This window comes from Bombina bombina, chromosome 9 (genome assembly GCF_027579735.1).
Source record: "Bombina bombina isolate aBomBom1 chromosome 9, aBomBom1.pri, whole genome shotgun sequence".
NCBI lineage: Eukaryota > Metazoa > Chordata > Amphibia > Anura > Bombinatoridae > Bombina > Bombina bombina.
The window spans coordinates 49,028,677-49,051,827 of NC_069507.1; the positions used below are offsets into that span (position 1 = coordinate 49,028,677).

The 23,151-nt window shown below is 43.8% G+C and overlaps 1 protein-coding gene across 1 annotated transcript in view; it reads right to left on the bottom strand.

Moving 5' to 3' along the window:
• The window catches only part of PARG (poly(ADP-ribose) glycohydrolase), a 482,847-nt gene that overhangs the window by 409,693 nt on the left and 50,003 nt on the right, over positions 1-23,151 (bottom strand). Inside the window, 1 exon segment of the mRNA XM_053692075.1 lies at positions 9,078-9,231. Within this exon segment, the coding sequence (XP_053548050.1) occupies positions 9,078-9,231 (154 nt within the window).

Here is a 23,151-nt window from a genome sequence, read left to right on the forward strand (position 1 = left end):
CCGTGGACTGGATACACTACAAGAGAAATAAATTTATCAGGTAAGCATAAATTATGTTTTCTCTTGTTAAGTGTATCCAGTCCATGGATCATCCATTACTTATGGGATACCAATACCAAAGCTAAAGTACACGGATGATGGGAGGGACAAGGCAGGGATTAAGCGGAAGGAACCACTGCCTGAAGAACCTTTCTCCCAAAAACAGCCTCCGAAGAAGCAAAAGTATCAAATTTGTAAAATTTTGAAAAAGTGTGAAGCGAAGACCAAGTCGCGGCCTTGCAAATCTGTTCAACAGAGGCCTCATTTTTAAAGGCCCAGGTGGAAGCCACAGCTCTAGTTGAATGAGCTGTAATTCTTTAAGGGGGCTGCTGTCCAGCAGTCTCATAGGCTAGGCGTATAATACTCCGAAGCCAAAAGGAAAGAGGTTGCCGAAGCTTTTTGACCTCCTCTGTCCAGAATAAACGACAAACAGGGAAGATGTTTGACGAAAATCTTTAGTAGCTTGTAAGTAAAACTTCAAGGCACGGACTACGTCCAGATTATGTAAAAGCCTTCCTTCTTTGAACAAGGATTAGGACACAATGGTGGAACAACAATCTCTTGATTGATATTCTTGTTAGAAACCACCTTAGGTAAAAACCCAGGTTTGGTACGCAGAACTACCTTATCTGCATGAAAAAATCAGATAAGGAGAATCACATTGTAAGGCAGATAGCTCAGAGACTCTCCGAGCCGAGGAAATAGCCATCAAAAACAGAACTTTCCAAGATAAAAGCTTAATATCAATGGAATGAAGGGGTTCAAACGGAACTCCTTGAAGAACTTTAAGAACCAAGTTTAAGCTCCATGGGGGAGCAACAGGTTTAAACACAGGCTTAATTCTAACCAAAGCCTGACAAAATGCCTGGACGTCTGGAACTTCTGCCAGACGCTTGTGCAAAAGAATAGACAGAGCAGAAATCTGTCCCTTTAAGGAAATAGCTGATAATCCTTTGTCCAAACCCTCTTGGAGAAAGGACAATATCCTAGGAATCCTAACCTTACTCCATGAGTAATTCTTGGATTCACACCAGTAAAGATATGTACGCCATATCTTGTGATAGATTTTCCTGGTAACAGGCTTTCGTGCCTGTATTAAGGTATCAATGACTGACTCGGAGAAGCCACGCTTTGATAGAATCAAGCGTTCAATCTCCATGCAGTCAGTCTCAGAGAAATTAGATTTGGATGATTGAAAGGACCTTGTATTAGAAGGTCCTGTCTCAGAGGCAGAGTCCATGGTGGAAAGGATGACATGTCCACTAGGTCTGCATAACAGGTCCTGCGTGGCCACGCAGGCGCTATTAGAATCACCGATGCTCTCTCCTGTTTGATTTTGGCAATCAGTCGAGGGAGCAGAGGAAACGGTGAAAACACCTAAGCCAGGTTGAAGAACCAAGGCGCTGCTAGAGCATCTATCAGCGTCGCTTCTGGGTCCCTGGACCTGGATCCGTAACAAGGAAGCTTGGCGTTCTGGCGAGACGCCATGAGATCCAACTCTGGTTTGCCCCAACGATGAATCAACTGAGCAAACACCTCCGGATGGAGTTCCCACTCCCCCGGGTGAAAAGTCTGACGACTTAGAAAATCCGCCTCCCAGTTCTCCACGCCTGGGATATGGATTGCTGACAGGTGGCAAGAGTGAGTCTCTGCCCAGCGAATTATTTTTGAGACTTCTAACATCGCTAGGGAACTCCTGGTTCCCCCTTGATGGTTGATGTAAGCCACAGTCGTGATATTGTCCGACTGAAATCTGATGAACCTCAGTGTTGCTAACTGAGGCCAAGCCAGAAGAGCATTGAATATTGCTCTTAACTCCAGAATCGCCGGATAGGGGGCCGTTCCTTCATGCAGTCTTAGAGGCAGCAGTAGGCTTTCTGGCCTGCTTGCCTTTGTTCCAGGACTGGTTAGGTTTCCAGGCCTGCTTAGATTGAGCAAAAGTTCCCTCTTGTCTTGAAGCGGAGGAAGTTGATGCTGCACCTGCCTTGGAATTTCGAAAGGCACGAAAATTAGACTGTTTGGCCTTTGATTTGGCCCTGTCCTGAGGAAGGGTATGACCCTTACCTCCAGTAATGTCAGCAATAATTTCTTTCAAACCAGGCCCGAATAAGGTCTGCCAATTGAAAGGAATGTTGAGTAATTTAGACTTTGAAGTCACATCAGCTGACCAGGATTTGAGCCATAGCGCCCTACGCGCCTGGATGGCGAATCCGGAATTCTTAGCCGTTAGTTTAGTTAAATGAACAATGGCATCAGAAACAAATGAGTTAGCTAGCTTAAGAGTTCTAAGCTTGTCAACAATTTCAGTCAATGGAGCTGTATGGATGGCCTCTTCCAGGACCTCAAACCAGAATGACACCGCAGCAGTGACAGGCGCAATGCATGCAAGGGGCTGTAAAATAAAACCTTGTTGAATAAACATTTTCTTAAGGTAACCCTCTAATTTTTTATCCATTGGATCTGAAAAAGCACAACTGTCCTCAACCGGGATAGTGGTACGCTTTGCTAAAGTAGAAACTGCTCCCTCCACCTTAGGGACAGTCTGCCATAAGTCCCGTGTAGTGGCATCTATTGGAAACATTTTTCTAAATATAGGTGGGGAAAAGGGCACACCGGGCCTATCCCACTCCTTACTAATAATTTCTGTAAGCCTTTTAGGTATTGGAAAAACATCAGTACTCACCGGCACTGCATAGTATTTATCCAGCCTACACAATTTCTCTGGCACTGCAATTGTGTCACAGTCATTCAAAGCAGCTAATACCTCCCCAAGCAATACACGGAGGTTCTCAAGCTAAAATTTAAAATTAGAAATCTCTGAATCAGGTCTCCCCGAATCAGAGACGTCACCCACAGACTGAAGCTCTCCGTCCTCAGGTTCTGCATATTTTGACGCAGTATCAGACATGGCTCTTACAGCATCTACGCGCTCTGTATCACATCTAACCCCAGAGCTATCGCGCTTGCCTCTCAATTCAGGCAATCTGGATAATACCTCTGACAGGGTATTATTCATGATTGCAGCCATGTCCTGCAAAGTAATCGCTATGGGCGTCCCTGATGTACTTGGCGCCATATTAGCGTGCGTCCCTTGAGCGGGAGGCGAAGGGTCCGACACTTGGGGAGAGTTAGTCGGCATAACTTCCCCCTCGACAGACCCCTCTGGTGACAATTCTTTTATAGATAAAGACTGATCTTTACTGTTTAAGGTGAAATCAATACATTTAGTACACATTCTCCTATGGGGCTCCACCATGGCTTTTAAACATAATGAACAAGTATCCTCTGTTTCAGACATGTTTGTACAGACTAGCAATGAGACTAGCAAGCTTGGAAAACACTTAAAGCAAGTTAACAAGCAATATAAAAAAAATGTTACTGTGCCTTTAAGAGAAACAAATTTTGACAAATTTGAAATAACAGTGAAAAAAGGCAGTTACACTAACAAAAATTTTACAGTGTATGTAACAAGTCAGCAGAGCATTGCACCCACTTGCAAATGGATGATTAACCCCTTAATAACAAAAACAGAATAATAAATGACAAAAACAGATTTATGTTTACCTGATAAATTTCTTTCTCCAACGGTGTGTCCGGGTCCACGGCGTCATCCTTACTTGTGGGATATTCTCCTCCCCAACAGGAAATGGCAAAGAGCCCAGCAAAGCCGGCCACACGATCCCCCCCAGGCTCCGCCCACCCCCGTCATTCGACCGACGTTAAGGAGGAATATTAGCATAGGAGAAACCATATGGTACCGTGGTGACTGTAGTTAAAGAAAATAAATTATCAGACCTGATTAAAAAAACCAGGGCGGGCCGTGGACCGGACACACCGTTGGAGAAAGAAATTTATCAGGTAAACATAAATTCTGTTTTCTCCAACATAGGTGTGTCCGGTCCACGGCGTCATCCTTACTTGTGGGAACCAATACCAAAGCTTTAGGACACGGATGAAGGGAGGGAGCAAATCAGGTCACCTAAATGGAAGGCACCACGGCTTGCAAAACCTTTCTCCCAAAAATAGCCTCAGAAGAAGCAAAAGTATCAAACTTGTAAAATTTGGTAAAAGTGTGCAGTGAAGACCAAGTCGCTGCCCTACATATCTGATCAACAGAAGCCTCGTTCTTGAAGGCCCATGTGGAAGCCACAGCCCTAGTGGAATGAGCTGTGATTCTTTCGGGAGGCTGCCGTCCGGCAGTCTCGTAAGCCAATCTGATGATGCTTTTAATCCAAAAAGAGAGAGAGGTAGAAGTTGCTTTTTGACCTCTCCTTTTACCTGAATAAACAACAAACAAGGAAGATGTTTGTCTAAAATCCTTTGTAGCATCTAAATAGAATTTTAGAGCGCGAACAACATCCAAATTGTGCAACAAACGTTCCTTCTTTGAAACTGGTTTCGGACACAGAGAAGGCACGATAATCTCCTGGTTAATGTTTTTGTTAGAAACAACTTTCGGAAGAAAACCAGGTTTAGTACGTAAAACCACCTTATCTGCATGGAACACCAGATAAGGAGGGGAACACTGCAGAGCAGATAATTCTGAAACTCTTCTAGCAGAAGAAATTGCAACTAAAAATAAAACTTTCCAAGATAATAACTTAATATCAACGGAATGTAAGGGGTTCAAACGGAACCCCCTGAAGAACTGAAAGAACTAAAATTGAGACTCCAAGGAGGAGTCAAAGGTTTGTAAACAGGCTTAATTCTAACCAAAGCCTGAACAAAGGCTTTGAACATCTGGCACAGCTGCCAGCTTTTTGTGAAGTAACACCGACAAGGCAGAAATCTGTCCCTTCAGGGAACTTGCCGATAATCCTTTTTCCAATCCTTCTTGAAGGAAGGATAGAATCCTAGGAATCTTAACCTTGTCCCAAGGGAATCCTTTAGATTCACACAACAGATATATTTTTTCCAAATTTTGTGGTAAATCTTTCTAGTTACAGGCTTTCTGGCCTGAACAAGAGTATCGATAACAGAATCTGAGAAACCTCGCTTCGATAAAATCAAGCGGTTCAATCTCCAGGCAGTCAGCTGGAGTGAAACCAGATTCGGATGTTCGAACGGACCCTGAACAAGAAGGTCTCGTCTCAAAGGTAGCTTCCAAGGTGGAGCCGATGACATATTCACCAAATCTGCATACCAAGTCCTGCGTGGCCACGCAGGAGCTATCAAGATCACCGACGCCCTCTCCTGATTGATCCTGGCTACCAGCCTGGGAATGAGAGGAAACGGCGGATGAAAAACTACAGTTAAACACTAAAAAACTCTAAGCCATCTCCGTGGAGATGTTGCCTGTACAACGGCAAAGAGAATGACTGGGGGTGGGCGGAGCCTGGGGGGGGATCGTGTGGCCGGCTTTGCTGGGCTCTTTGCCATTTCCTGTTGGGGAGGAGAATATCCCACAAGTAAGGATGACGCCGTGGACCGGACACACCTATGTTGGAGAAAACGTTTTTTAAACACAGTCACAACAACTGCCACAGTCTACTGTGATTGTTACCCTCCTCAAACACGACTTTGAAGCCTTTTGAGCCCTTCAGAGATGTCATGTATCATGCAGAGGGAAGCTGAATGTCTCTGTCAGTATTTTTAGCTGCACAGAAAAGCACTAAAATAGGCCCTTCCCACTCATATTGCAACAGTGGAAAGCTTCAGGAAACTGTCTCTAGGCAGAAATCAAACCAGCCATGTGGAAAAAAACTAGGACCCAATAAGTTTTGTCACCAAACATATATAAAAACGATTAACATTCCAGCAAACGTTTTATATTACATTTTTATAAGAGTATGCATCTCTATTAATAAGCCTGATACCAGTAGCTATCACTGCATTTAAGGCTTTACTTACATTAATCCGGTATAAGCAGCATTTTCTAGCAAATTCCATCCCTAGAAAAATATTAACTGCACATACCTTATTGCAGGAAAACCTGCACGCCATTCCCTCTCTGAAGTTACCTCACTCCTCAGAATATGTGAGAACAGCCATGGATCTTAGTTACTTTCTGCTAAGATCATAGAAAAATGCTGGCAGATTCTTCTTCTAAATACTGCCTGAGATAAACAGCACACTCCGGTACCATTCAAAAATAACAAACTTTTGATTGAAGAAATAAACTAAGTATAAAACACCACACTCCTCTTACGACCTCCATCTTGGTTGAGGCTTGCAAGAGAATGACTGGATATGGCAGTTAGGGGAGGAGCTATATAGCAGCTCTGCTGTGGGTGATCCATGTTGGGAAGGAGAATATCCCATAAGTAATGGATGTTCCGTAGACTGGATACACTTAACTAGAGAAATGAAGCATTTTCAGCCCCCGCGAGCCTAACAGCCCTCAGGGAAGAAAAAAAAAAAGTCAATATAAAGGTAAGAAAAAATTGATAATTTATATGCATTATCCCTAATAATGAAACTGACTGTCTGAAAACATAATTTATGCTTACCTGATAAATTTATTTCTCTTGTAGTGTATCCAGTCCACGGATCATCCATTACTTGTGGGATATTCTCCTTCCCAACAGGAAGTTGCAAGAGGATCACCCACAGCAGAGCTGCTATATAGCTCCTCCCTCACTGCCATATCCAGTCATTCGACCGAAACAAGCCGAGAAAAGGAGAAACCATAGGGTGCAGTGGTGACTGTAGTTTAATTAAAATTTAGACCTGCCTGAAAAGGACAGGGCGGGCCGTGGACTGGATACACTACAAGAGAAATAAATTTATCAGGTAAGCATAAATTATGTTTTTCTCTTGTTAAGTGTATCCAGTCCACGGATCATCCATTACTTGTGGGATACCAATACCAAAGCTAAAGTACACGGATGATGGGAGGGACAAGGCAGGAACCACTGCCTGTAGAACCTTTCTCCCAAAAACAGCCTCCGAAGAAGCAAAAGTATCAAATTTGTAAAATTTGAAAAAAGTATGAAGGGAAGACCAAGTTGCAGCCTTTCAAATCTGTTCAACAGAGGCCTCATTTTTAAAGGCCCAGGTGGAAGCCACAGCTCTAGTAGAATGAGCTGTAATCCTTTCAGGAGGCTGCTGTCCAGCAGTCTCATAGGCTAAACGGATTATACTCCGAAGCCAAAAAGAAAGAGAGGTTGCCGAGGCCTTCTGACCTCTCCTCTGTCCAGAGTAAACAACAAACCGGATAGATGTTTGGCGAAAATCTTTAGTACAAAAAGAAGAGGTGGAAGGCTACTGAGCATCAGTAAAACGGTATGTTTATTTCCAATGTTAAAAAATACACATGAAGGTGAACAAAGTCACAAACAAACAGGGAAGGAGACAGCAGTCTAACATGTTTCACGCATACTTGCGCTTAATCATAGATGCTGGGGACAAGTATAAACAGTTGCTTCATTTAAAGGGGCAGCACACCAATAAGAACATTCATATGGTTAAATAATGCAATCATTGGTTATCAACTTGTGCATTTGATTTGTGAGGTGTGTGTCCACAGTCAATGAAGCAGATCAGATAAAAACAAAATACAAAATACTTGTGAAGGGGTAGCAAAATCTGGTACATACACAAAGAATATAAATAATTATGATTTTTAAAGTCAAAAACAATGTTAATAATCATTTCCAACAATATGTTAACACAGAGTCTTGGTCCATGTCCATAATACCAAATAAAAAAATTCCCCAAAATAGTATAAATTTTTTAAATACACTGTCACTTTAGGATTTTTTAATACCACAGCCGCTTAACGTTATGCAAAAATTCTTTAAAATAATAAACCAATCAGGCCCCCTACACCTCAGACAGGCTGAGGTGCCTTACCGTACACAATTTGGCTGCCAGAAGTCTCTAAAACGATCGACACTGATGGACTGAAGAGACTGAAATTCAATGACGCCGCTCCACGAATATCCGACAGCAGAGAGAAGTCACATGACCGGCAGAGAGAGGAAACTACACAGCAAGTAAAAGGCGCGCGTTTCCCTCTGCCTACAACACCGTAGCTTAATTTACACAAATGCTCAAGCAGTCTGTCAGTTAGCCTGTTCTAGCTAAGCAAGCAAAGAAAACCAACTGCCAAATTTTAAGTTTATACATAAATCCCTGTATAAAACATAAGCCACACACATACTAAAAGTATTTCAACAAAATTAGCACAAAGAGGAAAAACGTCCCAATAAAGGGAAGATTAACCCCTAGTCTCAACATACATAATGTGCCTGCCCACTGCCAAAGAAAATCCTGTATAAAGTTTTTAAAAATGTCCCCATCTACTGCATATGACATATTCTTCTGAAGTGCAAGTCTCCAAGACCTAGAAGACAAAAGCACTTACCTGCAGCCTAGCTGTCCGGCAGGAAGACAGCTCACAAGGTGTGAAAGAACCTGTAGAAAAAGAAAGAACAGAGTAACCAACTCTGGCTTTCTGTACCATGGGCAGCAATGTGTTAGGAAAGCAAGGACTACCTCACAACTTCCTAACTGCATAAAAGACACCACTACTCTACTGAAGAGATTGACATGGATTCCGCTGAGCCCAAATACTTGCTTGCAGGGAAAAGTACCAGAAAAAGGAATTAATTTCTTCAGACACCAAACTTCACCTCCTCCATTGACAAAGGCAAAGAGAATTACTGGGGATTATAGGTAGGGGAGTGACACTTAACAGCTTTGCTGTGGTGCTCTTTGCCTCCTCCTGCTGGCCAGGAGTGATATTCCCACTAGTAATTGGAATGACGTTGTGGACTCTCCATATCTTAGGAAAGAAAAACTAATTGGAAAGGATTGGGGATTTTTTTGTCTGTCACCCCCTTTTACAAAAAATAGTTTTTCATGTGGCCTTTAATATGACGTCACCTGCACATAACAATATGTCTAGGACCACAAAATCCCTATGAAAAACACTGTATAAAAAAAACATGACAACGTAATGCAAGGGGTGTCAATAGATAAGGATAGAACTTTATCTAGTTTTGCAGTAAAGAAAAGAAAGATTATAAAACAAGACATGAATATTTACTACAATAGTTAAATAGATTTTTCCTTAGTGTGCTTCATTTTCTTACCTTGACAGTAACAGTGTGGTTGCCGGATGGTCTGAGAGGTGGTTGAGCCATGGCACACACCGGCATTCTCCTCATGTCTTCCAGCGGTGTGCCCAGCCATGTCTTTTTAGGCCCAACAAGGTTTGAAGAATGACTGTGAGAGTCCCCATCTCTCCTAATTATGCAAAAGAAAAAAAATTAAAGTGGCCAACAGGCCAAATCACAGAGGCCTTGTATCCATTACTGTGGTAAAATGGCATTGACATTAAACTCCATAGACTATAAGGAATATATTTGTTGTTACACACCAGGTTACAACAGCAGTGGAAACTAGACCTAAATAATAAGAGATACATATTTTAATTAACAACGATAATAATATGGATTTATTTTACAGTTCCTATAACACGCATGTGTGCACAAAGTATTATTCATACATGTGTGCATGCACGTGTTTATTATATGTTTGTAAAGCCAAAAGGGAGGACAGAGCAAAAAAGCTGAAGGACTCTGGTGTAGTATAAGAGATGGTCATCAATAATATACCACAATGATCATTAGGAAATGCCCTTACATGGACATATCTCGGACAACGGGCAATAACCTGGGATCAGATCTTTGCAGTGGGATAATTAACCATTAAAAAGGGATATAAATCGTTGTAACAAAAAGAAAAAACACTAAGCAATGCTTATACTAATAGAAACCATTGCAATATGTATTATTCACCATTTTAAAAAGGGATTTTAATTTTTATTCCTTTTTTTTACTTTAACATTTGTGCATGTCCATTTACTTCAGGACACAGCCCTACAAGGGCTGGGGTGTCTACAGGAAGGCTTATCTATCCTGATGTCATAAATCTTCTAGAGCAACATGAAACTGTTTAATGAAAGCAAGAGAAATAGCAGTCCGTTTTTGCCCATGCTCAGAAGAGAACATAATGAAACCCAAGTTACCACGTGTCCTGCTCTCCTCATCTCCAAGGGACAGAGGGCTACAGTGAGAATTTATAAGCGCTCGTTTTGCAGGGAAAGAGAATATTTACTTTGATTTGCATATTTGTTTTTACTAGAGAATACTGCTTCATATCGTTTTAAAGGAACACTATCCTTGACTTTTGTTTTACAGCCTGAAAATGTGTGATGCCTTGTAAATTGTTTAGGTACGTCTAAAAAACTTAAATTATGCTTACCTGATCATTTTATTTTCTTCAGATGGAAAGAGTCCACAGCAGAATTCATTACTTTTTAGAATTCAGAACCTGGCCACCAAGTGGGAGGCAAAGACACCACAGCCAAAGGCTTAAATATTCCTCCCACTTCCCTCATCCCCCAGGTCATTCTCCTGAGGAACAAGGGAACAGTAGAAGACATATCAGGGTGAAAAGATGCCAGAAGAAAAAAATTACGGCCGCCCACATAAAAACAACACGGGCGGCGAGCTGTGGACTCTTGCCATCTGAAGAAAAGAAAATTATCAGGTAAGCATAAATTAAGTTTTTCTTCATAAATGGAAAGAGTCCCACAGCAGCATTCCTTTACTTTTGGGAAAACAATACCCAAGCCATAGAGGACACTGAATGCAAAAAACGGGAGGGTACAAGAGGTGGGCCCATTCTGAGGGCACCAGACCTGAAAACCCCTACCCAACAAAATCCCGCTTCGTTCTGAAGCCGAGAGCAACTTTGAAACAAAGGAAAAGACCCAGGACACTGACCCGCAGATAGTCCACAAGCCTTGCTAGAGACCGCAGGAACTAGACTCAAACTAGTCAACAGCCTCCAAGAGACACCGTCGCCCAGGTCGTCGGTCTCCAAACAACACACCCCTTACTAAAGAAAGGGAACAAACTACCGTAATCTTCCACAAAAGAAGAAAAGACAAGGAGAAACAAGATAGTACTTGTAAAGCGTGGATAATCCCCCTTAAGGGACTCAGAGGCGCTGCTCATTTTATCAACCTCGAAAGGAGGAAAAGGCCGAGTAGACCTCCCCGGGGATTGAACTTGCAACCCGCGGTTTGCTACAGTGCAGAGTAGCCACTGTGCATTAGTATGCTGAGCTAGTCTGTCCAACTAGCATAGGGAACTCCTAAAAAGGGCACAAACACAGAGCAAAAAAACAGAGAAACCGCGTCAGCTAACAGAGACCCAACCAGTCTCATAGAAACAAGGGGAGGCAACGCCTAGACCCCAGAAATACAGAAACCACGGGATAAGGCCGGGAGTCTGAAACAGAGAGAGGATCTTACCCTAACACAGTGAAACCTCACTCTAGAAAGCAACTGAAAGACGAAGGTCCCCAAGTTGCAAAAAACATAATTTATGCTTACCTGATAAATTCCTTTCTCCTGTAGTGTGGTCAGTCCACGGGTCATCATTACTTCTGGGATATTAACTCCTCCCCAACAGGAAGTGCAAGAGGATCACCCAAGCAGAGCTGCTATATAGCTCCTCCCCTCTACGTCACACCCAGTCATTCGACCAAGAACCAAACGAGAAAGGAGAAACTATAGGGTGCAGTGGTGACTGAGTATAATTTAAAAAATTTAGACCTGCCATAAAAAACAGGGCGGGGCCGTGGACTGACCACAAAACAGGAGAAAGGAATTTATCAGGTAAGCATAAATTATGTTTTCTCCTGTTAAGTGTGGTCAGTCCACGGGTCATCATTACTTCTGGGATACCAATACCAAAGCTAAAGTACACGGATGACGGGAGGGACAGGCCAGGATCTTTATACGGAAGGAACCACTGCCTGAAGTACCTTTCTCCCAAAAACAGCCTCCGAACGAAGCAAAAGTGTCAAATTTGTAAAATTTGGAAAAAGTATGAAGAGATTGACCAAGTTGCAGCCTTGCAAATCTGTTCAACAGAGGCCTCATTCTTAAAGGCCCAAGTGGAAGCCACAGCTCTAGTGGAATGAGCTGTAAGTCTCTCAGGAGGCTGCTGTCCAGCAGTCTCATAGGCTAAACGTATTATGCTACGAAGCCAAAAAGAGAGAGAGGTAGCAGAAGCTTTTTGACCTCTCCTCTGTCCAGAATAAACGACAAACAGGGAAGAAGTTTGGCGAAATCTTTAGTTGCCTGTAAATAAAATTTCAGGGCACGGACTACATCTAGATTGTGCAGAAGTCGTTCCTTCTTTGAAGAAGGATTTGGACACAATGATGGCACAACAATCTCTTGATGATATTCTTGTTAGTGACAACCTTAGGGTAAGAACCCCAGGTTTAGTACGCATAACAACCTTATCTTAATGAAAAATCAGATACGGAGAATCACAATGTAAGCGCTGATAACTCAGAGACTCTACGAGCCGAGGAAATAGCCATTAAAAACAGAACTTTCCAAGATAACAGCTTGATTTCAATGGAATGAAGGGGTTCAAAACGGAACGCCCTGTAAAACGTTAAGGAACTAAATTTAAGCTCCATGGTGGACAACAGTTTTAAACACAGGCTTAATCCTGGCCATAAGCCTGGCAAAAAGCCTGAACGTCTGGAACTCTGACAGACGTTTGTGTAAAAGAATGGACAGAGCCGAGATCTTGTCCCTTTAAGGAACTAGCAGATAAACCCTTTCTAAACCTTCTTGTAGAAAAGACAATATCCTAGGAATCCTAACTTTACTCCATGAGTAACTCTTGGATTCGCACCAATGTAAGTATTTACGCCATATTTTATGGTAAATCTTTCTGGTAACAGGCTTCCTAGCCTGTATTAAGGTATCAATAACTGACTCCGAAAAACCACGCTTTGATAAAATCAAGCGTTCAATTTCCAAGCAGTCAGCTTCAGAGAAATTAGATTTTGATGTTTGAAAGGACCCTGAATTAGGAGGTCCTGTCTCAGAGGCAGAGACCAAGGTGGACAGGATGACATGTCCACTAGAAGCTGCAATCCCAGGTCCTGCGTGGCCACGCAGGCGCTATTAGAATCACCGATGCTCGCTCCTGTTTGATCCTGGGCAATCATCGAGGAAGCATCGGGAAGGGTGGAAACACATAGGCCATCCCGAAGGGTCCAAGGTGCTGTCAAAGCATCTACCAGGACCGCTCCCGGGTCCCATGGACCCGTAACAAGGGAAGCTTGGGCGTTCTGGCGAGACGCCATGAGATCTTCTCTGGTTTGCCCCAACGTCGAAGTATTTGGGCAAATGACCTCCGGATGAAGTTCCCACTCCCCCGGGATGAAAAGTCTGACGACTTAGGAAATCCGCCTCCCAGTTCTCCACTCCAGGAATGTGGGATCGCTGACAGGTGGGCAAGAGTGAGACTCTCCCAGCGAATTATCCTTGATACTTCCATCATCGCTAGGGAGCTTCTTGTCCCTCCTTGATGGTTGATGTAAGCTACAGTCGTGATGTTGTCCGACTGAAACCTGATGAACCTCCGAGTTGTTAACTGAGGCCAAGCCAGAAGGGCATTGAGAACAGCTCTCAATTCCAGAATGTTTATTGGAAGGAGACTCTCCTCCTGAGTCCATGATCCCTGAGCCTTCAGGGAATTCCAGACAGCGCCCCAACCTAGTAGGGCTGGTGTCTGTTGTTACAATTGTCCAATCTGGGTCTGCTGAATGGCATGCCCCTGGACAGATGTGGCCGAGAAAGCCACCATAGAAGAGAATTTCTGGTCTCTTGATCCAGATTCAGAGTAGGGGACAAATCTGAGTAATCCCCATTCCACTGACTTAGCATGCATAATTGCAGCGGTCTGAGATGTAGGCGTGCAAAGGTACTAGGTCCATTGCCGCTACCATTAAGCCGATTACCTCCATGCTTTGAGCCACTGACGGGTGTTGAATGGAATGAAGGACACGGCAAGCATTTTGAAGCTTTGTTAACCTGTCTTCTGTCAGGTAAATCTTCATTTCTACAGAGTCTATAAGAGTCCCCAAGAAGGGAACCCTTGTGAGTGGTAAGAGAGAACTCTTCTCTACGTTCACCTTCCACCCATGCGACCTTAGAAATGCCAGTACTAACTCTGTATGAGACCTGGCAGTTTGAAAGCTTGACGCTTGTATCAGAATGTCGTCTAGTACGGAGCCACTGAAATTCCTCGCGGCCTTAGCACCGCCAGAAGAGAGCCCAGAACCTTTGTGAAGATTCTTGGAGCCGTAGCCAACCACGAATGGAAGAGCTACAAACTGGTAATGCCTGTCTAGGAAGGCAAACCTTAGATACCGTTAATGATCTTTGTGAATCGGTATATGAAGGTAGGGCATCCTTTAAATCCACTGTGGTCATGTACTGACCCTTTTGGATCATGGGTAAGATTGTCCGAGATAGTTTTCCATTTTGAACGATGGAACTCTTAGGAATTTGTTTAGGATCTTTAAATCCAAGATTGTCTGAAGTTTCCTTCTTTCTTGGGAACCACAAACAGATTTGAGTAAAAACCCTTGTCCGTGTTCCGACCGCGGAACCGGATGGATCACTCCCATTAGTAAAAGATCTTGTACACAGAGTAGAAACGCTTCTTTCTTTATCTGGTTTGTTGACAACCTTGAAAGATGAAATCTCCCTTTTGGGGGAGAGGCTTTGAAGTCCAGAAGATATCCCTGAGATATGATCTCTAACGCCCAGGGATCCTGGACATCTCTTGCCCAAGCCTGGGCGAAGAGAGAGAGTCTGCCCCCCACTAGATCCGTTCCAGGATCGGGGCCCTCACTTCATGCTGTCTTAGGGGCAGCAGCAGGTTTTCTGGCCTGCTTGCCCTTGTTCCAGGACTGGTTAGGTTTCCAGCCTTGTCTGTATCGAGCAACAGCTCCTTCCTGTTTTGGTGCAGAGGAAGTTGAGGAGGAAGTTGATGCTGCTCCTGCCTTGAAGTTACGAAAGGCACGAAATTAGACTGTCTAGCCCTAGGTTTGGCTCTGTCTTGAGGCAGGGCATGGCCTTTACCTCCTGTAATGTCAGCGATAATTTCCTTCAAACCGGGCCCGAATAAGGTCTGCCCTTTGAAAGGTATGTTCGTGCTTGAATGGCGAATCCGGAATTCTTAGCCGTAAGTTTAGTTAAGTGTACTACGGCATCAGAAATAAATGAATTAGCTAGTTTAAGGGTTTTAAGCTTGTGTGTAATCTCATCTAATGGAGCTGATTCAAGGGTCTCTTCCAGAGACTCAAACCAAAATGCTGCTGCAGCCGTGACAGGCGCAATGCATGCAAGGGGTTGCAATATAAAACCTTGTTGAACAAACATTTTCTTAAGGTAACCCTCTAATTTTTTATCCATTGGATCTGAAAAGGCGCAGCTATCCTCCACCGGGATAGTGGTACGTTTAGCTAAAGTAGAAACTGCTCCCTCCACCTTAGGGACCGTTTGCCATAAGTCCCGTGTGGTGGTGTCTATTGGAAACATCTTTCTGAATATAGGAGGGGGTGAGAAAGGCACACCGGGTCTATCCCACTCCTTAGTAACAATTTCAGTAAGTCTCTTAGGTATTGAAAAACGTCAGTACTCGATGGTACCAGCAAAATATTTATCCAACCTACACATTTCTCTGGTATTGCAACTGTGTTACAATCATTCAGAGCCGCTAAGACCTCCCCTAGTAATACACGGTTTTCCAGCTTAAACTTAAAATTTGAAATGTCTGAATCCAGTTTATTTGGATCAGATCCGTCACCTGCAGAATGAAGCTCTCCGTCCTCATGTTCTGCAAATTGTGACGCAGTATCTGACATGGCCCTAATATTATCAGCGCACTCTGTTCTCACCCCAGAGTGATCTCACTTACCTCTAAGTTCTGGTAATTTAGACAAAACTTCAGTCATAACATTAGCCATGTCCTGTAGTGTGATTTGTAATGGCCGCCCTGAAGTACTCGGCGTTACAATATCACGCACCTCCCGAGCGGGAGATGCAGGTACTGACACGTGAGGCAAGTTAGTCGGCATAACTTCCCCCTCGTTGTTTGGTGAATGATGTTCAATTTGTACAGAATGACTCTTATTCAAAGTAGCATCAATGCAATTAGTACATAAATTTCTATTGGGCTCTACCTTGGCTTTTGCACATATAGCACAGAGATATTCCTCTGAGTCAGACATGTTTAACAAACTAGCAATTAAACTAGCAAGCTTGGAAATACTTTTCACTCAAATTACAAGTAATATGAAAAACGCACTGTGCCTTTAAGAAGCACAGAAAAAAATTATGACAGTTTAATAATAAGGAAACCGGAAAAATTATAACAATCAGATTTTTCCCAGTAAAAGCATAAATTTAGCAAAGGATTGCCCCCATTAGCAATGGATAACTAACCCTTAATAGCAGAGAAACAAATACACAAGTACAAAATATACAAGTACAAAATATAAACGTTTTTTATCACAGTCAAAGCACAATCTCACAGGTCTGCTGTGAGTGATTACCTCCCTCAAAATAATTTTTGAAGACCCTTGAGCTCTGTAGAGACGATCCGGATCATGCAGGAAGAGAAAAAGACTTTTGACTGAATTTCTGATGCGTAGCAAAAGCGCCAAAATAGGCCCCTCCCCCTCACCCACAGCAGTGAGGGAAGTTCAGTAAACTGTCTCAAATTAAAATAAACGACAGCCAAGTGGAAAAACAGTGCCCAAAAACAATTTTTCACCCAGTACCTCAGATATTTAAACAATTTAGCATGCCAGCAAAAACGTTTAAAATTAAATATCATGAAATGTCATTAAACAGCCTGTTGCTAGACGTTCCCACTGCAAGTAAGGCTAAAGATTATATGCATATAGTATTACCCAGAGAAGTGCCATTCCCCAGAATACTGAAGTGTACACATATATACATAAACAGCCTGATACCAGTTGCTACTACTGCATTTAAGGCTGAACTTACATTATATTGGTATTGGCAGTATTTTCTTAGTCAATTCCATTCCTCAGAAAATAATATACTGCAACATACCTCTTTGCAGGTGAACCTGCCCGCTGTCCCCTGATCTGAAGTTTACCTCACTCCTCAGAATGGCCGAGAACAGCAAAATGAATTTAGCTACGCCGGCTAAAATCATCCAAAAACTCAGCTAGATTCTTCTTCAAATTCTACCTGAGAAGGAACAACACACTCCCGGTGCTGTTTTAAAATAACAAACTTTTGATTGAAGATATAAAAACTAAGTATAATCACCACAGTCCTCTCACACATCCTATCTATTAGTTGGGTGCAAGAGAATGACTGGGTGTGACGTAGAGGGGAGGAGCTATATAGCAGCTCTGCTTGGGTGATCCTCTTGCACTTCCTGTTGGGGAGGAGTTAATATCCCAGAAGTAATGATGACCCGTGGACTGACCACACTTAACAGGAGAAAGGTAGTTTAGAATACGAAACATTCAGAAACAAAACCTCGTGCAGCAAGCTCAGATAGGTCTGACGAACAACACCTGAGGCAAAAACACTGCATGCTGCAGTCATCTAAAAATGACTCTGAAACTTAAATACTTGCAGGGCAAGTAGAAGACAGCTGAAGATAGGATCCTTCAGAATGCTAAGTATCCAATAAACAGCAGATAACGTTGCAGGCTAAGAGCCGCCAGTCCTTCCCACAAATCTTGATGGAGAAAGGAGAAACCTCAAAGAGGTTAACCATACCTCGAATGCTCCGAGGACGAAATAGAGCAACATCTCTAAGATCCTGCGCCAACACCGGACCAGCCCAAGCGACAGACATGTCCAATAGACAGGGGGGACAGAAAGACCCTAACCACAAGCCCCCTGGGAATGGAAGAAAAAGGGGGGGACTCACGCACCCCAACGAAGCTCGGGTGCCAACCCATTCCGCTCCTCCAAAATAAGGCACTCCTAAAAAGAACCCCCTAGGACCTGGAACAGCGAAAAGTGCAGTAGATCCGTAGGAATACCTGTCACAACTCTCTTAAAAACAGTCTCTACGTAGAGAGATCAATTTCCAACAGGTGGAACAGAGCCCACAGAGCAGCAGATGCTGCCCCTTACAGAAAAAAGCCACCTGATCCAACCTCCCACACACAGGGCAGGACAATGACCCTCTAGAGAGAGGAAACCAAGCTCATAAGGAAGACACACTATCCCCTCATCCAGACATCACTGTTGACCCAACAGAGAAAAAACTCCCCATGAAAAGGAGCACACTCCGTCCAAAGGACAAGTCAGGCCTTGAAGTTTATAACCAGTACCCCAAGGTGAATGTGAACTCTGGCCTTCCTGCTTGCAAGCCCAATGAGCTAGCCCCTATGTTGCAACATAGGGCCCCTGAAAAAACTGGGTCGTCCCGAACCAGTCCACAGATCACAAGGTCTCCAGACATCCAAGACAAGAACCCTGGACCCAGAATCATCCTAGAACGACAACCTCAGGGAACACAAGATACCCTGCCTGAAGCAATCAGACCTCACAGGGGATGAGAACCGGGAAACCCGGAGAACGGGTACAGGACTCACTCGTAATTCCCAGGCGAAAGGGAAGAGAACACCCTTAGCCGGAGGTCACAAGGTGCAAGGCCACGACAAAGTGACGCAATTTCTCTAGAGCCCAAAGGCCCCAAGGACAACACTAAGGGAAATGAGAATGAGAACAGTCACCCGAAAGATAATAGAAAGAAAAGCTAGTCTCCATAATCCTTTCAGATTAACGTTCCAGAGGACCACACCCAAGGGAGAAGAATGCAAAGTATCCCGAATCCAGGCAGAAAAACATTCCCTAAGCAAAAAGCTTGGAAAAAACAGAATTTATGTTTACCTGATAAATTTCTTTCTCCTACGGTGTATCCGGTCCACGGCTTCATCCTTACTTGTGGGAAATTCTCAATCCCTACAGGAGGTGGCAAAGAGAGCACACAGCAAAGCTGTCCATATAGCTCCCCTCAGGCTCCGCCCCCCCAGTCATTCGACCGACGGTTAGGAGAAAAATGAGAACCATAGGGTGCAGTGGTGACTGTAGTTTATAAAAAATAAATTTAAACCTGACTAAAATGCCAGGGAGGGCCGTGGACCGGATACACCGTAGGAGAAAGAAATTTATCAGGTAAACATAAATTCTGTTTTCTCCTACATTGGTGTATCCGGTCCACGGCTTCATCCTTACTTGTGGGAACCAATACCAAAGCTTTAGGACACGGATGAAGGGAGGGAACAAGTCAGGTAACCTAAACGGAAGGCACCACTGCTTGTAAAACCTTTCTCCCAAAAATAGCCTCCGAAGAAGCAAAAGTATCGAATTTGTAAAATTTGGCAAATGTATACAGTGAAGACCAAGTCGCTGCCTTACAGATCTGTTCAACAGAAGCCTCATTCTTGAAAGCCCAAGTGGAAGTCACAGCTCTAGTAGAGTGAGCTGTAATTCGTTCAGGAGGCTGCCTTCCAGCAGTCTCATAAGCCAACCGGATGATGCTTTTCAGCCAGAAAGACAGAGAGGTCGCAGTCGCCTTTTGACCTCTCCTCTTACCAGAATAGACGACAAACAAGGACGATGTTTGTCTGAAATCTTTAGTTGCTTTTAGGTAAAACTTCAAAGCACGAACCAAATCGAGATTGTGTAACAGACGTTCCTTGTTAGAAGCTGGGTTAGGACACAGAGAAGGAACAACTATTTCCTGGTTAATATTCTTATTGGAAACCACTTTTGGAAGAAAACCAGGTTTGGTACGTAAAACGACCTTATCTGTATGAAACACCAGATAGGGTGAATTACACTGCAAAGCAGACAATTCAGAAACTCTTCTAGCGGAAGAGATAGCAACCAAAAACAAAACTTTCCAAGATAGTAACTTAATATCTATGGAATGTAGAGGTTCAAACGGAACCTCCTGAAGAACTGAAAGAACTAAATTTAGACTCCATGGAGGAGCCACAGGTCTGTAGACAGGCTTGATTCTGACTAAAGCCTGCACAAACTCCTGAACATCTGGCAATGCTGCCAGACGTTTGTGTAACAAAACAGACAGAGCTGATATCTGTCCTTTTAAGGAACTAGCTGACAAACCTTTCTCCAATCCTTCTTGGAGAAAAGCTAAAATCCTTGGAATCCTAATCTTACTCCATGAGTAACCCTTGGATTCGCACCAACAAAGATATTTCCGCCATATCTTATGGTAAATTTTCCTAGTGACAGGCTTTCTAGCCTGAATCAGGGTATCTATAACGGAATCCGAAAACCCACACTTAGCTAGAATCAAGCGTTCCATCTCCAAGCAGTCAGTTGCAGAGAGACTAGGTTTGGATGTACGAATGGACCTTGAATTAGAAGGTCCTGCCTCAAAGGTAGCTTCCATGGTGGAACCGATGACATATTCACCAGGTCTGCAGGAGCTATCAAAATTACCGAAGCCTTCTCCTGTTTGATCCTGGCTACTAGCCGTGGGAGAAGAGGAAACGGTGGAAAGACATAAGCTAGATTGAACGACCAAGGCGCTGCTAAGGCATCTACCAGTGTCGCCTTGGGATCCCTGGACCTGTAACATGGAACTTTTGAGTTCTGATGTGACGCCATCAGATCCAGATCCGGAATGCCCCATAGTTGAGTTAACTGGACAAAAACCTCCGGGTGAAGTTCCCACTCCCCCGGATGGAAAGTCTGACGACTCAGATAATCCGCTTCCCAGTTGTCCACTCCTGGGATGTGAATTGCTGATAGATGGCAGGAGCGATCCTCTGCCCATTTGATGATCTTGGATACCTCTCTCATCGCCAGGGAACTCTTTGTTCCCCCCTGATGATTGATGTACGCTACAGTCGTCATGTTGTCCGACTGAAATCTGATGAATCTGGCCTCCGCTAGTTGAGGCCAAGCCTGGAGCGCATTGAATATCGCTCTCAATTCCAATATGTTTATCGGGAGAAGAGATTCTTCCCGAGACCATAGACCCTGAGCCTTCAGGGACTCCCAGACCGCGCCCCAGCCCTAAAGACTGGCGTCGGTCGTGACGATGATCCACTCCAGTCTGCAGAAACTCATTCCCTGAGACAGGTGATCTAGAGACAGCCACCAGAGGAGTGAGTCTCTGGTTTTCTGGTCCATTTGAATCTGGGGAGACAAGTCTGCATAATCCCCATTCCACTGTTTGAGCATGCACAGTTGCAATGGTCTTAAATGAATTCGAGCAAAAGGAACCACGTCCATTGCCGCAACCATTAGTCCTATTACCTCCATGCACTGAGCTATGGAGGGCTGAGGAATGGATTGAAGAACTCGACAAGCGTTCAGAAGCTTTAACTTCCTGACCTCTGTCAGAAAGATCTTCATTTCTACGGAGTCTATTATTGTTCCCAGAAAGGGAACCCTTGTGGACGGGGACAGGGAACTTTTTTCTATGTTCACCTTCCACCCGTGAGATCTGAGAAAGGCTAGAACAATGTCTGTATGAGCCCTTGCTTTGGGAAGGGACGACGCTTGTATTAGAATGTCGTCTAGGTAAGGTGCTACTGCAATGCCCCTCGGCCTTAGCACCGCTAGAAGGGACCCTAGCAGCTTTGTGAAAATTCTGGGAGCAGTGGCTAAACCGAACGGAAGAGCCACGAACTAGTAATGCTTGTCCAGAAAGGCGAACCTCAGGAACTGATGGTGATCTTTGTGGATAGGAATATGCAGGTACGCATCCTTTAAGTCCACGGTAGTCATGTATTGACCCTCCTGGATCGTTGGTAAAATTGTCCGAATGGTTTTCATTTTGAATGATGGAACTCTGAGGAATTTGTTTAGAATTTTTAAGTCCAGAATTGGCCTGAAAGTTCCTTGTTTTTTGGGAACTACAAACAGGTTTGAGTAAAAACCCAGTCCTTGTTCCGCTGTTGGAACTGGGTGTATCACTTCCATCTTTAATAGGTCTTCTACGCAACGTAAGAATGCCTGTCTCTTTATCTGGTCTAAAGATAAGCGAGACATGTGGAACCTTCCCCTTGGAGGAAGGTCCTTGAACTCTAGAAGATACCCCTGAGAAACAATTTCTAGTGCCCAGGGGTCCGGAACATCTCTTGCCCAAGCCTGAGCAAAGAGAGAAAGTCTGCCCCCTACTAGATCCGGTCCCGGATCGGGGGCTACCCCTTCATGCTGTCTTGGTAGCAGCAGCAGGCTTCTTGGCCTGTTTGCCCTTGTTCCAGCCTTGCAATGGCTTCCATGCTGGTTTGGGCTGGGATGCGTTACCCTCTTGCCTAGTGGCTGTAGAGGTGGAAGTCGGTCCGTTCCTGAAATTGCGAAAGGAACGAAAATTAGACTTATTTTTAGCCTTGAAAGGTCTATCCTGTGGAAGGGCATGGCCCTTTCCCCCAGTGATATCTGAAATAATTTCCTTCAACTCTGGCCCAAATAGGGTCTTACCCTTGAAAGGAATATTAAGTAATTTTGTTTTGGACGACACATCCACCGACCAAGACTTTAACCAAAGCACTCTGCGCGCCACAATTGCAAAACCAGAATTTTTCGCCGCTAATTTAGCTAACTGGAAAGCGGCGTCTGTAATGAAAGAATTAGCCAACTTCAGGGCTTGAATTCTGTCCATGACTTCATCATAAGAAGTCTCCTTCTGGAGCGAGTTTTCTAGTTCCTCAAACCAAAAAGCCGCTGCAGTGGTTACAGGAATAATGCAAGAAATTGGTTGAAGAAGAAAACCCTGTTGAACAAAGATTTTCTTAAGTAAACCTTCTAATTGTTTATCCATAGGATCTTTGAAAGCGCAACTGTCTTCTATTGGTATAGTCGTGCGCTTAGCTAGCGTTGAAACTGCCCCCTCTACCTTAGGGACCGTCTTCCACGCATCCCTTCTGGGATCAACAATTGGGAACATTTTCTTAAATATAGGAGGGGGAACAAAAAGGTACTCCTGGCTTCTTCCACTCCTTATTAACGATATCCGCCACCCTCTTAGGTATTGGAAACGCATCAGTGTGTACTGGGACCTCTAAGAATTTGTCCATTTTACACAATTTTTTCTGGGATCACCAAAGGATCACAATCATCAAGTCTAGCTAGGACCTCCTTAAGTAGGGCGCGGAGGTGTTCTAGCTTAAATTTAAATGTTATAGTATCAGGCTCTGCCTGCTGAGAAACCTTTCCTGTGTCAGAAATTTCTTCCTCAGACAGGCCTTCCCTCACCGCTAAGTCAGATTGGTGTGAGGGAACTACAGATAACT